General features: G+C 41.8%; 1 protein-coding gene across 1 annotated transcript in view; it reads left to right on the forward strand.

Moving 5' to 3' along the window:
• Positions 1-12,439: 12,439 nt before the first annotated feature.
• The window catches only part of LOC142854925 (uncharacterized), a 70,699-nt gene continuing 67,738 nt past the window's right edge, over positions 12,440-15,400 (forward strand). Inside the window, 1 exon segment of the mRNA XM_075981359.1 lies at positions 12,440-12,514. Coding sequence (XP_075837474.1) covers positions 12,512-12,514 — 3 coding nt within the window. The 5' untranslated portion in view covers positions 12,440-12,511.

Below are 15,400 nucleotides of genomic sequence, written 5' to 3' on the forward strand. Positions count from 1 at the left end.
TAGAAGACATTAGGAAATCCTTTAAAGAAAACCAAAAAAAAAAAAAAAGAAAGAAATCAAACATATGAAAAGAAACTATTCAAAGCTTGAAAACTGAAATACAGACAATAAAGAAAACACAAGCCAAGGGAACTACAGAAACAGAAATCATGAGAAAATGATCAGGAATCAAAAATGCAAGCATGAACAGCAGAATCCAAGAGATGGAAGAGAGAATCTCAAGTGCTGAAGATACAATAGAGGAAATAGACTCATCAGTTAAAAAAAACATTAAATCTAACAAAAGCTTAACCAAAAATATCCAGAAAATATGGGACACCATGAAAAGGCCAAACCTAAGAATAATACGTATAGAAGAAAGAGAAGCAGTTCAACTCAAAAGCACAGAAAATATATTTAATAAAATCACAGAAGAAAACTTCCCAACATAAAGAAAGATATGCCTATGAAGATACAAGAAGCTTACTGAACACCAAATAGACTGGATCCAAAAATAAGTCCTCTCGCCACTTAATAATCAAAGCACTAACCATACAGAGTAAAGAAAGAATATTAAGAGCTGCAAAGGAAAAAGGCCTAGTAACATATAAAGGTAGACCTATGAGAATTACACCTGACTTCTCAGTGGAGACAATGAAAGCCAGAAGGTCATGGTCAAGCATTATACAGACATTAAGAGACCATAGATGCCAGCCCAGACTACTATACCCAGAAAAATTTTCAATCATCATAGAAGAACAAAACAAGATATTCCATGACTAAACTAAATTTCACCAATACCTAGCCATAAACTCAGACATACACAAAATAGTAGAAGGAAAACTTCAACCCAAGGAAGTTGGCTACACCAACAAAAACACAGACAATTGATGGTCTCATAGGCAAGTGTCAAAGAAGAAAAAATGCACAAATTAACATAGCCAACAATGAAAACTAAGTTAACAGGAGATAGTAATCACTGGTCATTAATATCCCTTAATATAAATGGATTCAACTCACCTATAAAAAGACACAGGCTAACAGATTGGATATGAAAACAGAATTCTTCTTTCTTCTGCATACAAGAAACACACCTCAATCTCAAATACAGACATCATCTCAGAGTAAAGGGTTCAGAAAAAAAAATATTCCAATCAAATGGACTTAAGAAACAAGCTGGTGTAGCTATGCTAATATCTAACAAAATAGACTTCAAACTAAAATCAATCAAAAGAGACAAAGAGGGTCATTTCATATTAGTCACAGAAAAAATCCATCAAGAGGAAATCTCAGGACTGAACATCTATGTCCCAAGTACAGGGGTACCCTCATATGTAAAAGAAACACTTTCAAAGCTTAAATCATACATTAACCCCACACACTAAGAGTGGGAGACTTAAATACTCCTCTCTCACCACTGGACAGGCCAGTCAGACAAAAAATGAACAGAGAAATAAGAGAACTAATAGATGTTATGACTCAAATGGACCTAACAGACATCTACAGAGTATTCCATACAAACTGAAAAAAATATCTTCTTCTCAGCACCTCATGGAACCTTCTCAAAAACTGATCACATACTCAGTAACAAAACAAACCTCAACAGATACTAAAACAATTTGAATAACCCAATGTATCTTATCAGATCACCATGGTTTAAAACTAGAAGTCAACAGCAATACTAATTCAAAAACACCCACAAACACATGGACATTAAACAATGCTCACCTGAATCATCAATGGGTCAAGGAAGAAATAAAGGGAGAAATTAAAGACTTCCTAAAATTCAATGAAAATGACCACACACCACACCCAAATTTATAGGACAAAATGAAAGCAGAGTTAAGAGGAAGGTTCATAGCAGTCAATGCCTATATAAAGAAACTGAAAAAAATCCCACACTAGTGAATTAATGGAATATTTGAAAACTTTAGAACAAAAAGAAGCAAACTCACCTAAAAGAACTAGATGGCAGGAAATAATCAAATTGAGAGCTGAAATCAACAAAATAGAAACAAAGAAAACAATACAAAGAATCAATGACACAAATAGTTGGTTCTTTGGGAAAATCAACAAAATAGACAAACCTTTCTCCAAACTAACCAAAAAGTAGAGAGAGAATATCCAAATTAACAAAATCGGAAATGAAAAGGGGGACATAACAACAGACATGGAGGAAATACAGAGGATCATCACGTCATATTTCGAAAACCTGTACTCCACAAAATTGGAAAACTTAAAGGAAATGGACAACTTTCTGAATAAATATCACTTACCAAAATTTAAATCAAGACCAGATAAGCAAATTAAAGAGACCTATCACTGCTGAAGAAATAGAAACAGTCATCAAAATTCTCCCAACCAAAAGAAGCCCAGGACCAGATGGTTTCAGCTCAGAATTCTACAAGACTTTCAAAGAAGAACTAATACTAATACTCCTCAAAATATTCCACACAATAGAAACAGAAGGAACATTGCCAAACTCTTTTTATGAGGCTACAATTACCCTGATACCCAAACCATAGAAAGACAATACTAAGAAAGAGAATTACAGACCACTCTCAGTCATGAACATTGATGCAAAAATACTAAATAAAATACTGGCAAATCAAATCCAAGAACATATCAGAACCATCATCCACCATGATCAAGTCGGCTTCACCCCAGAGATGCAGAGATGGCTCGACATACAAAAATCTGTCAATGTAGTCCACCATATAAACAAGCTGAAAATAAAAACCACATGATCATCTCATTAGATGCCGAAAAAGCTTTTGACAAAATACAACATCCTTTCATGAGAAATGTCTTGGAGGTAGCAGGGATATAAAGAACATACCTAAACATAATAAAGGCAATATGCAGAAAGCCAACAGCCAACATCAAACTAATTGGAGAGAAACTCCCAGCAACTCAACTGCAATCGGGAACAAGAAAAAATGTTGTCCTCTCTTTCCATATCTATTCAATATAGTTCTTGAGGTCCTAGCTAGAGCAATAAGACACCAAAAGGAGATCAAGAAAACACAAATCAGAAAAGAAGTCAAACTCTGTTTGCTGATGATGTTTACATAAGCGATCGAAAAATTTTACCAAGGGACTTCTATGACTCATAAAAACTTTCAGTAATGTAGCAGGATAAAGATTAACTTAAAAAAAATCAGTATCTCTACTGTACACAGATGATATAAAGGTTGGGAAAGAAATCAGAGACACAACAAATATCAGCTCGGGAATAGCCCAGCTGATGACTAGTTGGGCCTTGTAATCCTGCCCACCTCTGCTCACAACTAGCTCTCCCTGCTACAGCAGGGAGAGACGGGGCCAAAACATCCACAAGAAGGGAATGCTTGCTCCCTGTGCTGAATGTAAAGTCCTCCCTTGCTGACCTGGAGTCCACCAGCACCGTACAGGAGGACTGGGGGGAGGAGGGCTGCCTTAGACAGTCCAGGATATTCCCTCCCCCTATAGCCAATGCAAAGGTCTTCCCAGCTGCTACTGGAAGTGTGAGGGCTAAAGAGGGGCCTCCCTGGTGACCTATGTGGCACCCTGAGGAACTGAGTTGAGGCTTCCAGATGGCCCACCAATCCTGACCTGACAAGTCCCCTGGAGGGAATGCCTCCTGGGGCCTCTGGAATCCCATTCAGAGAAAAGCTGCTAGATTGCTGTGAGTACTGAGGTGGGGATGGGGGAAGCTTGTGCTATACAGCTAGGAGCTCACTGTGGAAGGAGCTGAGGCTGAAGCCAGGTCCTGGGAGGATCCCCAGTGGGGTTCCCTGTGGGGAAGGCTTGTTTTCCTTGGAAAATAAGGTGCTAGGGACTGAATGGCAGCCCCCCATCTGCAAATGCCATGCAAAACCTTGTGCCAAAGATCTGTGGCCCTTACCCAGGGGAAGTAGCTGGTGCTAGTGCCAGGGTCAAGGAACTAAGGCCTCCTGTGGAGACACACATGCCAGCCAGCGGGGTCCAAGCTGGTGCTAATTCCTCCCCACAGGACCCAGTAAGCCTGGGAACCTGCAGTAGGCTATTTCTCTGGGGTCGGATACCCTATTAAAAAGCAAAGGTCCCCTAAAGAGCCTGGACCTTTTCGTTTTGGCAGTAGGGCAAGAGATTGCAAGTAAATATCCCTGTGGCTGTTGGTAAATGGCGACTGTGGATTCAGGAGTTGCAGGTAGTGGAGTAAGCTGACATTAAAAGGGCCTACCAGCCCCGACAGCATCTCTCTTCTGGGGATGCTCTGTTCCAGTCATCATGTGCTGAATCCAGGGTAAAAGCCTCTGGTTTAAAAATTGGAAAAATTAAATTAAGTCACTTTAAAATAATGTGCTTATAGAAAAACTACAGATTGTTGTTTTCTATATTTCTTACTATGCAGTGTGTCCAGAGGAAAGTGAATTCCCAGCTCTGTTTAGATGGGTGCAGGACTACACTGTCTTCAAGAACTATTGCTGTAAAATCCCTGGCCCAGGGCCGGGGCCATATGAACAGCCCAGCTGAGCTTCTAAGCCAGCCCATGTTTAGATCTGAATTTAACACTTGTCTGCTCACAATGCTTGTGATAAGGTGGGGTCCCTGAGTTGCCCCACATGGCAAAGATCTGCTAAAGCTTCTCACCCCACCACAATGGCAAAGGGGATGTTACTGAATGATGAGGTTGAGTTAAAATGGCCCCTTTGACTCTTTATAATGTTTATGGCCATTTTTTTTATAAAAAAAAAAACCATGGCGAAGATTCTCATTTATTATTAATATAAAAAAGGTGCATTTTTGGGTTGTTTTCAGATTCTGTCTATGATAATATAAAGAATGTCGCTAAGTTTTAAGGTAATATGCTATCTAATTCTGAAAATCCACCATGCTAATGTTCAAAGTAGCTGTAAGCGTAAATTGTCAAATGATATTTTTAATCTTGGTCAGTTTTACAGAAATAAGATAAAATCTCAGAATTGTTTAATTTGCATTTCCCTGATGATTAAGGATGTTATATTTAAACAAATTTTAAATATCTTTCAGTCATTTCAAGTTCATTTGTTGAGAATTTACAGTTTGGGTCTGTGACGTAATTGTACTGAAATATTTGTTTTTATGAGGATTAAGCTTCTAAGTTCCTTGTATGGTTTTAAAATAATTGATAAAGATACCTTTCCTATTCTACAGGCTGATATTATGTTCTGTTAATTATATCCTTTGTTATACAAAGAAAAAGCTTCTCAGTTCTGGAGATTTCAATTACTGATTGTTTCCTTTCATGTCTATTCTACTGAGACTATGTTAATTTCAGTTTTGTGCATAGAGGTAAATATGAATCTATTTTCATTCTTCTACATGATGATGTTTAATTAATTCTTAAAGGGAGAAACTGAGAGTCAAAATGCTGGGCTCATGGCAAATCTCAGGGGGGCTGCAAGGCACCCCACTAATTCGGCCAAGGTAAGAGAGAGGTTCTCCAGGGGCCAGTTAAAATCCGTGTTCCTTAAATGATTAATAAAAGTTTACAGGCATTTTACCAACCTCTAAAGGTCAGCAGACAGCAGTAGCCATGGCCTACAAAGGACAGGCAACATCAGATATAAGAAAAAAAAGTTACAAATACATAGGTTACAAGATTATACCTAGTAAAATTTAAAGAGACAGAAAAAAAATGTTAAACAAGGGACAGAGAAAGGGAAGCAAAAGAGAGAGAGGCGGGAAGCAAAAGAAAGACAGAACTCAGATAAGGAGCCTGGGCAACAGAAGATCAAAGACAAATGAACAGAGACACAGGAACTGAGTACTCTGTGTTAAAACCACCATTAAAAAAATTAAAAATACAAACTGGACACCTTATAAACTATAAATTTGAAAAAAAGGACAAATAAATGACTCGTTCCTCCCTGGTCACTTCTAAATGTATGATCAAAGCCTTTTGTTGGCCAAACGAGGGACTTTTGCTTTCGCTGCTGTTCTCAGTGCTGCAGGAGATGCAGGCTGCTTGTCTGCCTCTGCCTCTACCACGCCCTCCTCACCAGGATGACCACCTCTCCCTGCCTTCACCGCTGAAGAAATCCTCACCTCCTAGCAACTGCCTTGGTGCTGTGCTTGCTCTAAAGCCTGCATGAGCCCTGACTGCTCACCCTACAGTCTTGCTCCCCTCACCCATGTCAGACTGCGATACAGCGGTCACAATGCTACCACAGGTGCCCTCCTGTGCCAGACTACTGCTCCTGTGCTGGGCTGACGTCGATGGACTATGGATCCTGCCAGCATCTGCAGAAAGGACAGGCGGCTGGCAGAATGGCAGACTAAGCTGTGCCAGGCAGAGCCGAAAATGAGGGCGAAGCTTGCCTGGGGAACAAGGCTGGCGGTCCGAGCTGAGCAGGTACACAAGACTGAAGGTAAGCGGAAGGCGGGGGCAACATTGGTGGACAGGAAGCAAATGATCTGGGCCAGTAGCCTCCCTTCAGGGATGGCGGCCCGACCAGAAAGCTGAACTTGTGGCTTTGATACAAGCTCTACAGATGGCAGAAGGAACGTCTATACTAACAGCAGGTATGCTTTTGCCCTCACCTATATACACAAAGCAATATACAGACAACAAGGACTGTTGACATCTGCGGAAATTTTGAGCCTCCAGGAGGCCACACATTTCCAAAGAAGATAGGCATCATACATTGACCAAGACTGAGACGCCCAATGTAATGGCTAAGAAGATCATAAAAAAAAAATCATCCTAACGTTTGGGATGCCCAAAATAATCATGTCCCATAATAGACATACCTTTGTTGCCCAGGTAAATTAGGGTGTGGCCCAGGCATTGGGGATCAATTGGAAATTGTGCTTACCAACCCCAAAGCTTAGGTCAGATAGATAGGATATATAAAATTCTAAAAGAACAAATTGACATAATTGGCCCTGGAGACCAGCAAAAATGACTGGACAGACCTCCCTCCCTCCTATCCTGCTCTGGGTTCAAAACACCCCAGCAATCACTGCCACTAGTTCTATTGCCTGGCTAGTTACCTGCTGCTCATGTATCCGCTGACAATGGCTGACCCTGGTGATGGAATCCTGAGCTCAAGGCTTGCACAGGGCAGGCACATCTGCTATAAGATGGGCTTACATCACCTTTAAGGCTCTTCTTTCCTAAAGTCAGAAACCCACAGGGCTCTGCTCATTTTTTAGTGTCTTTTGAAGCACAATATCAGACAGCAGAAGCAAAAGGCGATTCTGTTCTGTTCCTCCTCTGTGTGTCTGGGACCTATTGACAGGAATTATTTTGTACACTTTGAGATTTTTCCAGATCAGACCGTTTTGTGCAGATAACTGCAGAGAAAAACAAACACACCTAAAGCTTCCTTACCTCTTGACAGGTTTTGTTTTTCTACAGAAAAATCTTGCTTTAATCTGTGGGGTTATAAAATAATGAGGCTTTCAACAAATAAACAGATGTGGTTTAATATATGATAAAATAAATGTTAATGGGATGTTAAAACTTTTTTAATGCTGTACTTACAAATGTAAAGCCTGGGTAAGGTCAGTCTCAAAAAAAGATATTTATGTCCTCATTGGCTGTCCTCTGGCGTTAGGGCTTTTTGTTTTGTTTTGAACATTTGTCATCCTGTATTGCATTTTCTCTCATTGTTTGTTAAAGTTCTCACAATGGACACAACCCTGTACATTTGGATAAAGCTGATGCTACAGGATGCAACGGAAACCCGTGAATGCCATGTGGTGCCAGCTGGACCGAAACTGACCTCTCCGGCACATTCTCTGGAATTGAGGATCAACACTCCCGGTGTTTACAGCAAAAGAGATTTGTCTTCATAATACTGAACTTGCCTCTTATGAGAAGGCATCCATGTGTTTCTTGGGGCTGAGTTAAGCTCTTTGTAGTCAATAGACTATTATTGCCACAGTGTTGGGTGCTTTCTCGGGTCTACAGTGGTTCACAATGTCTACCATGTAGTAACTTTCAAGCCTCATTCAGATAATTTTGCTAAGAACTATTCTGCACACCCTAGAGATGTTCTACTATCTTCTCCCAATACTGCTCCGTAAAGTATGAGTTATTTTGTCCCATCAGTTGTACTAGTTTTCATGTGCCTATTGTCTGAGCTAATCTTTCAGAGGTGGTGCTCCATAACAGGAGGGGCCTGGATCTGTTGTTTTTTTTTTTTTTTTAAAGGGAGTCTTTGTGCTACACTCAGGGAAAAATGTTACTTTTATGCTGACCATACTGGATTGGTTAGAAGATCCAAGACCAAACTTAGAGAAAGATTAAAGCAGAGATAAAAGCTATTTGAATCACAACAAGGATAGTTTAAAGGATGGTTTAATAAATCGCCATGGTTAAAAACCTTGATTTCCACTATAGCGGGGCCCCTACTTATTTACTTCTTATCTTTACAATTGACCCTTGCATTTTAAATAGCCTGGTGCAATTTATAAAAGACAGACTTTCAGTTATCCAAACCATGGTACTCTCCCAGCAATATCAGATATTAAAGCAGAATGACGTAGAGGGTTTTAAACACATGGATTTATGATTAATCCATGAAAAAGAAAAAGGGGGGAATGAAAGACCCTCTGGACACCTCCCCCCCCCTCAGAACCTGCAGCTAGATGGCTCTCATGAGAACATCCCGTTTGCTTAGGGAAACAGGATGCCTATAGTCAGCACATGTGCCAAACTTAGAATATCAGCAGTTCACAAAAGAAACAATTGCCTCTATGAAAGATCCCAGCTTAGCTGCTGTAACGTCATTTCACAAGGCTTTTGACGAACAAATGTAAGTGCAGAGTGAGGTCAGGGTCCCTGGCTGCAAAGCAGGATATCTATAAAATAGGACAATCGGTAAAGCAGGATATCTATAAGATAGGACATCTATACAACAGGATGTCTGTGGTCATACATCTGTGCTGGAAAGGAAAAACCACTTATGCCCCTTGCCCCATTCCAACCAACCACTAACCACGCATCTGCTTCTGTAATCTGCTTCTGCCACCCTCTTTCCTGTAAAAAGACCTCCCCCAGTCTGCAGGTGCTCAAGTCCTCTAAAGACTTTGCCGCCCTCAGGTACCTGTGTTTACTCAATAAACCTCTTGCTAATTGCATCCTGTGGTTTGGTCTCAGAGTGTCCTGGTTCTGGGGTCTTCATCAGAGAGGAAAGGTCCTCTCTCAGGGTCTTTCAAGACCTTATGGCACCACATTACCATCCATTTAGACTCCCCAAACTCCTCAAATTTTAGTAATAAACTTAAGGGTGGAATGTAATTATTCAGCCATGGATAAGACTGTACTTCAATGTTCTAAAGGCAGGCATGTGAGGACAGGCCCTCAGGCACAATGGGCCCCGTGTGGCCCATATGTGCGCATGCGTGGTTCCATCCACGTATGACTCAGCTAAACCCTTGCACACATGTGTGAGTCATCCACCATCTGCGTCATCAGTGTGATGTAGTCCCGCCAAGCCCCCGTGTGCACGTGCAAGGCAGCTTTTAAAAACTGGATGCACCATGCTCTCTGTCTGCACCTCGATCTCCAGGCCTGTGCACACTGCCCTCTAAGAAACCCCTAAGTGGATTTGTTGGCATCTGTGTCTCCTTCTCACTAGCACTAGGTAATTTTACCCTGTCTCCAAAAACAAAACCAAACAAAAAAACAAACCACACCACACCAACAAGAAAAAGAATTAGGAAAAGTTAAGGAGTGGTGACATAATACTTGTAATCCTAGCACTTGGGATGCTGATGCAGGAGAATATCAGTGAGTTCAAGGCCTGCCTCATCTACTAAGCGAGTTCCAAGACTGTTAACCAGAGCAACCCTGCCTCAAAAAACAAAACCAAACAAGATACAAGAAACAAAAGAATTAGGAAAGTGCTCATGAAACACCAAGAAACAACTAGATGGTACTTAATAGCAATCAAAGATGAAATATAAAATGCAGAGAAATTCTCTGATGAAATACAACCTGTTTTCATGGTCAAAGCTGTACAGCTAATAGAACTACAGGGAACATGTGTCCCTCTATCAAATTAAAAAAAACTAGACCCTCACATGATCATAAAAGATGAAAATCTTATGGCTGACACCATCCAGCCTCAAGTGAGAAAAACTAGACACAATGCATCAGGAACTCTTGCTATTCTCCAGTACACCATATAAGGGGAAATTTTATTCCTGCAGATTTTGGAACAACTAAAACCATCTTATCTTCTTTCCTTTTCTGTCATCCATTCATCCTCCTCAGAGGACATCTGGACATTTGAAAGGATTTGGTTTTCTTTCATTTAAGTAGAAGGTTCCTCAGACAATACTCTGAAAACACTAAAATTGTTTCTACTCCGTTCAGTTCAGTTTAGTTTTCTACCAAAAACTCCTGTCTGGCATGTCTCTGTCTTTGGTGAGTTACTGTCCGACCATCCTCACAGCAGCCAAGAGAGAGCTGGCAGCCATCCATAACTCTAATTGCATCAGAACCCCCCTCCATCTTCTGTCTTCTGAAGGTACCAGCCACTCTCACAGGGTTCACAGAGGCAGGCAGCCACATAGGCAGTGTATGTGTGTGATATCAAGCATGCGTGTACATGCCCTATCATCCTTTATGATAGGGCAATAGCACTATTAAATTGGGGTAGGTCTCAGGAGCACACAAACCCAAATCTTTGTGGGGGAGTGAGCACAGGAAACCAGACTCCTAGCTGTAGCCTTGGAACCAGTTCTGGAACTCCCAAGTGCTGATATTAAAGGAATGTGTCACCACCACACCACCCAGCAGGATCTCTCCTCTTCTCTGCAGGTGAGCATCAGCTTGACTGACTGACTTGGCACAACCCAAGACAGGAACAAATGTGCAAATATTACTGTGGGCTTCCAGCTCCTCTGTGCCCACCACATAGGTGCCCTCCCTCCACCTCTCTGCTTTACAACAAGGTGCTCCATTGAGAATCGCCAGGACGTGTCCCATTTTCTACCTCACTGTGTCTGATGGCTCTCTGAACCTTGGTAAGACCAAAGAAGTTTTCCTGTGCAGCCTGTGAATGACAAGACTTTCCATTTTAATCCCATGAACCCCTCCTGTATAAGTCATGTACACCTCCCCCCACCAGCCAGCACTGTCCTTCCGCGTTTCTTAGTTTGTATATTGACACGAGGCATTTCTTTCCATAGCCCTGCCGGGAAATCATGACTTTCAGAGTTCACAGAGCTCACTCTGCCTCCTGAGTGATGAGATGATGATAGTAAAGGTGGTTTGCTTCCTTTTATTGTATATTTAGTTTAATTTTAAATTTTATTCAAGTGTTTCTGTGTGTGTGTGTGTATGAGAGAGACAGACAGACAGATAGATAGAACAGACACACAGAGAAAGAAGAGAGAGGTAGTTGAGTATAAAGTTATTCTCCACACACTTTCTAGGTCACATGTCAAAAGTTTTCATTATGAAAACAAAAGCCAATTAACAACTCTGTACTTTTTCTTTATTTGCTTGTTTGTTGGTTTGTTCGTCCATTCGATCATACTTCTGAACACATATTTGCTTACTTTATTTATTTACACTGGAAGAGTTGAGTTAGAATTAAGAATCAGTACAGAACGAGAATGGTAGGTAGGAAGGTATCCTGGGAAAAGAGTAAGACATCGTGACATTCCCTTTTGGAAGAAAACATTCTTCTGGGAACAGGTCCAGAATAAGACAAGACACCTTAGTTTCAAGTGCTGCCTGCTTCCCACAAGTCCTTTCCCCAAAGTCAGGCATTTAGATTTGCAAGGGTCTCCCTTCATTCCCTTTTGAGGAACTTCAGGCCCTGACATTAACATTTGACTGGGGCCTATTTGCAAGGTCAATACTAGCTACACTACTCCTCCAGGGACCAGAAGCCACACCCCAGTTCACTGCTGCTCGCAGCCAGTGGAATTCATTCTCAGATCCTGCAGCCTCTTCAGGACACAGACCATTTCTTTTAGAAATCCCTTCCCCACATATGTCAGATAAATAAATACTCACCAGCAGAAGTTCAAGAGCAGATTCTCAAAAATTTGCTTGATTTTTTTTTTACTCGAGACAGGGTTTCTCTGTGTAGCATTGCTAGCTGTCTGGCCTTGAACACACAGAGACCTGCCTGCCTTCTTGTGGAGTTTTGGGGTTACAGCCTTGTGCCTCCACTAACCAGTTCATTTCTTATTTTTAATGCCAGGTTCTTTAGTTTAATTTTAGTTAATTTTCTGAAATTGTATGCTTCCTTTTAAAAACCGAACCCACTGATTTACATTAGCAAGAGACTTGCTGTTGAATTTGGCATAAATTTCCAGCCAATCTGGGGCAAGTCTGTCTTTAGATTAGAAGCCAGTCCTGGACCAGGGTGCTGAGTCCCTTCCGCTAACCTGGTCCCGTCACTCAGAACTCACCAGCCAATCAGAGCCTCCAGTTGACTCTCAAGTCAGATGGGAGGGTTCTTCCGGGAGCCAGACTTCCGTTCAGGTTCAGCCCCCTCGAGCACTGTGTCTGGGGCTCTGCTGTGGGCAGGGAGTCTGTCAGCTTGGCGGCTGCACCATGGTGAGTGAGGGGTTGCTCTACACAGACGGGAGGAGTAGCCGGGCTTGGCGAGGAGGGGCCGCTGTCCGTAAACTAGGCGGAGCGGCCGCTGAGGCTCCAGGCTGGTGTGGTAGCCGGGTGGGAGTCTGCAGACAGACACAGAGTTTAGCGTCTTCCTCCATCAGTAGTCCTAACCTTGCAGCTCTCCTGGCAGCCTCTAAATCCCTTCACTGCCCGGGCTGTGTCTGCACAGAGCAGAGCGTCGGGAGCCGCAGATGGTGGTGTCTGTCATGTTTATACCGTCGCCTGTGGAGTGAGATCACCACATTCGCCAAACGCGGAGACTCCTGGTCTCTCCTGGGTCTTCAGAAGTTCTGCACTTTTAACATTTAGGTTTGGGATCCGTCTGTAGTCAATTTCCTGTAGCTTGTAAACGGATTCTCCAGTGTAGAGCTGCGCTCCACTACTAAACTGTGATGCAGACGAGTATAGCTGATAATAGAATTAATGGTATAAGGATTTACTGGTTCTTAGGAGACATTAAGTCACACAAAGTAAATTTAAGTGATGGTGGGCTGCATCCCAAATATCCAAAGATGAGTAGCATGCACACCATACCTGTTAGAGATTAGTAACATGAGGTGCAAATGTTCAGCAGGATTAATCAGCCATTAAGCTACATTCCTATAACAAATGAGACAACCATGATTTACAACCAGCCAGAAGACCCACTTCTCCATCAAAGGCCTCTGACCTGCTGCTCTAGGGCCATTACGGGGGTCACAACCTTGTGTGCCAGGAGAATATAACAATTCTAAACAGCTGCATTTTTCAGCTCTTAGGACAGCAGTTTAGATTCTGTCCCCTGTGCTGATTGAGGTGGACTTGAATATTGTCTGCAGCCCCACAGGGCATTGCCCTTGCTTCCTCCTGGCTAACCATCCTACATTCTTGATTACAAGTATGCTGCACCACCGAGCTCTAAAATTACCAGTTTGAGTCATACACTGGGCCTGTCCATTGCAGTAACAATAAAAGGATTTGCATGTGGAGCATGGCTTCTCCCTTCAGACCAGAAAAGGAGGAATGGTGTACTGTGTACACTGCAGGGGGTAAACACACTGGACAAGCTAGATCTTAGACTTGAATTTAAAGCCATGAGCTGCAGTAGTGTCCATTACAAAGAAGGACACAGTGATGGGGCACAGAGATTGACTTTCTGTGTGATTCCCATCATACATTAATTCCTTCCTTGTGAATGAAGACAGACACTTGTGGGTGTATAGTTTAGGGAGGAGAGCTTGAACTCCTAAGTATTTAGTTTCCAATTAGTGAACTCTCCCATGCAGATATGTCCAATCCTGGTTGACATAGTGAAGTCAGCTCAGATGTTTGTGACACAGGCAATTGGCTGTAACTCCATGTGTCAGCTTACAGCACTCAGCAGCTAACATTTTACATGGGACAAAGTCATGCATTCTCTTATTAATGGCATTCTCCCTACCAGGGAAGTGCCTACTCTATTTCAAAGTCAGTGTAACTGAGTGTTCAATTATTTTTTATAATTTTAAGAAGTCAATTACTGGGGCTGGAGAGGTAGCTCAGGGGTTAAGAGCATTGCCTGCTCTTCCAAAGGTCCTGAGTTCAATTCTCAGCAATCTCATGGTGGCTCACAATCATCTGTAATGAGATCTGATGTCCTCTTCTGGCCCACAGACAGACGCACAGACAGACTATTGTATACATAACAAAATAAATAAATAAATATTAAAAACAAATCATTTATTGGTTATCATTTTTTAGATTTCATTTTCTCCAAGGCGTGACTGCTATAATCTGTTTCTATTTTCCAATGTGTCCCAGTTTTTGAATTTCATTCCATTTTTAAGTGCTGTTTATTTATCCATCTATTTCTTTTTTTTTTATTCATCTATTTCTTTATAGCAGTGATTCTCAACCTGGTGGGCCATGACTCCTTTTTGGTGATCAAATGAACCTATCACAATACTGGCCTAAGACCATTAGAAAGTATGAATATTTATATTATAATTCATAACGGTAGCGAAAATATAGTTATTTTGTAGCATGAAAATAATTTTATAGGTGGGGAGATCACTACATCAAGAGTAACTGTATTAAAGAGTCACAACACTAGGAAGATTGAGAACGACTGGTTTAGATTAATGTCTCCTGTAGCTCAGGTTTGCATCCTACTATGTAACTGAGAATTGCTGTGAACACCCAATCCTGCCTCTGCTACCTAGTGCTGGAAAGACAGTCCTGCATAGCCTATCAGGCTGGACCTTGACTGGTCGGTGTGAAGGAGAAATAGATCAGTGAATGAGTATCCTCCAATTTCTGGAGATTTTATTGTGAATTTAGGAGTGAAGTGGGAGCCGTGTAAGAATTGAGTTCACTGACAAACTGTAAAGCCAGTGTAGTCACAACAGACAAAGGATGGGCAAGAAGGAGAGTAAAAGCTTTCCTGTTGTGACTGTAGTTGCCATTAGCTGTGAGTAGTGAGGTGATCAATTTTAGATGTTCCATAAATGTCCTGTCTGGCCATTTCATGGGTCCACAGACCACACACAGGACCTGGTGCCTTGAAGGATGAACAGGAAGTGCTCTGGGAGAATGGAAGATTTTATTAAATTACAAATTTCCCAGATTAGGTGCTTGTCCGCCTATAGTGTGTAAGGACAAACCTGGAGGATGTTTGCTTTCTGAGACATTCTATCTCTGCTCACCCAGTGGGGTAACTACTAATGTCTTGAAGCCCAGCTGGGTGGTCCTAGAGGGACTCTGGTTGGCAATTAGGAGCACCAGAGGTAGTTTACAGGTTCTTTCCAGGATTCTCTTGTTTTGCTCTCAGGAGCTGTAAGGAGGACCAAAAGCCATGCCATGGTG

This window comes from Microtus pennsylvanicus, chromosome 1 (genome assembly GCF_037038515.1).
Source record: "Microtus pennsylvanicus isolate mMicPen1 chromosome 1, mMicPen1.hap1, whole genome shotgun sequence".
NCBI classification, from domain to species: Eukaryota; Metazoa; Chordata; class Mammalia; order Rodentia; family Cricetidae; genus Microtus; species Microtus pennsylvanicus.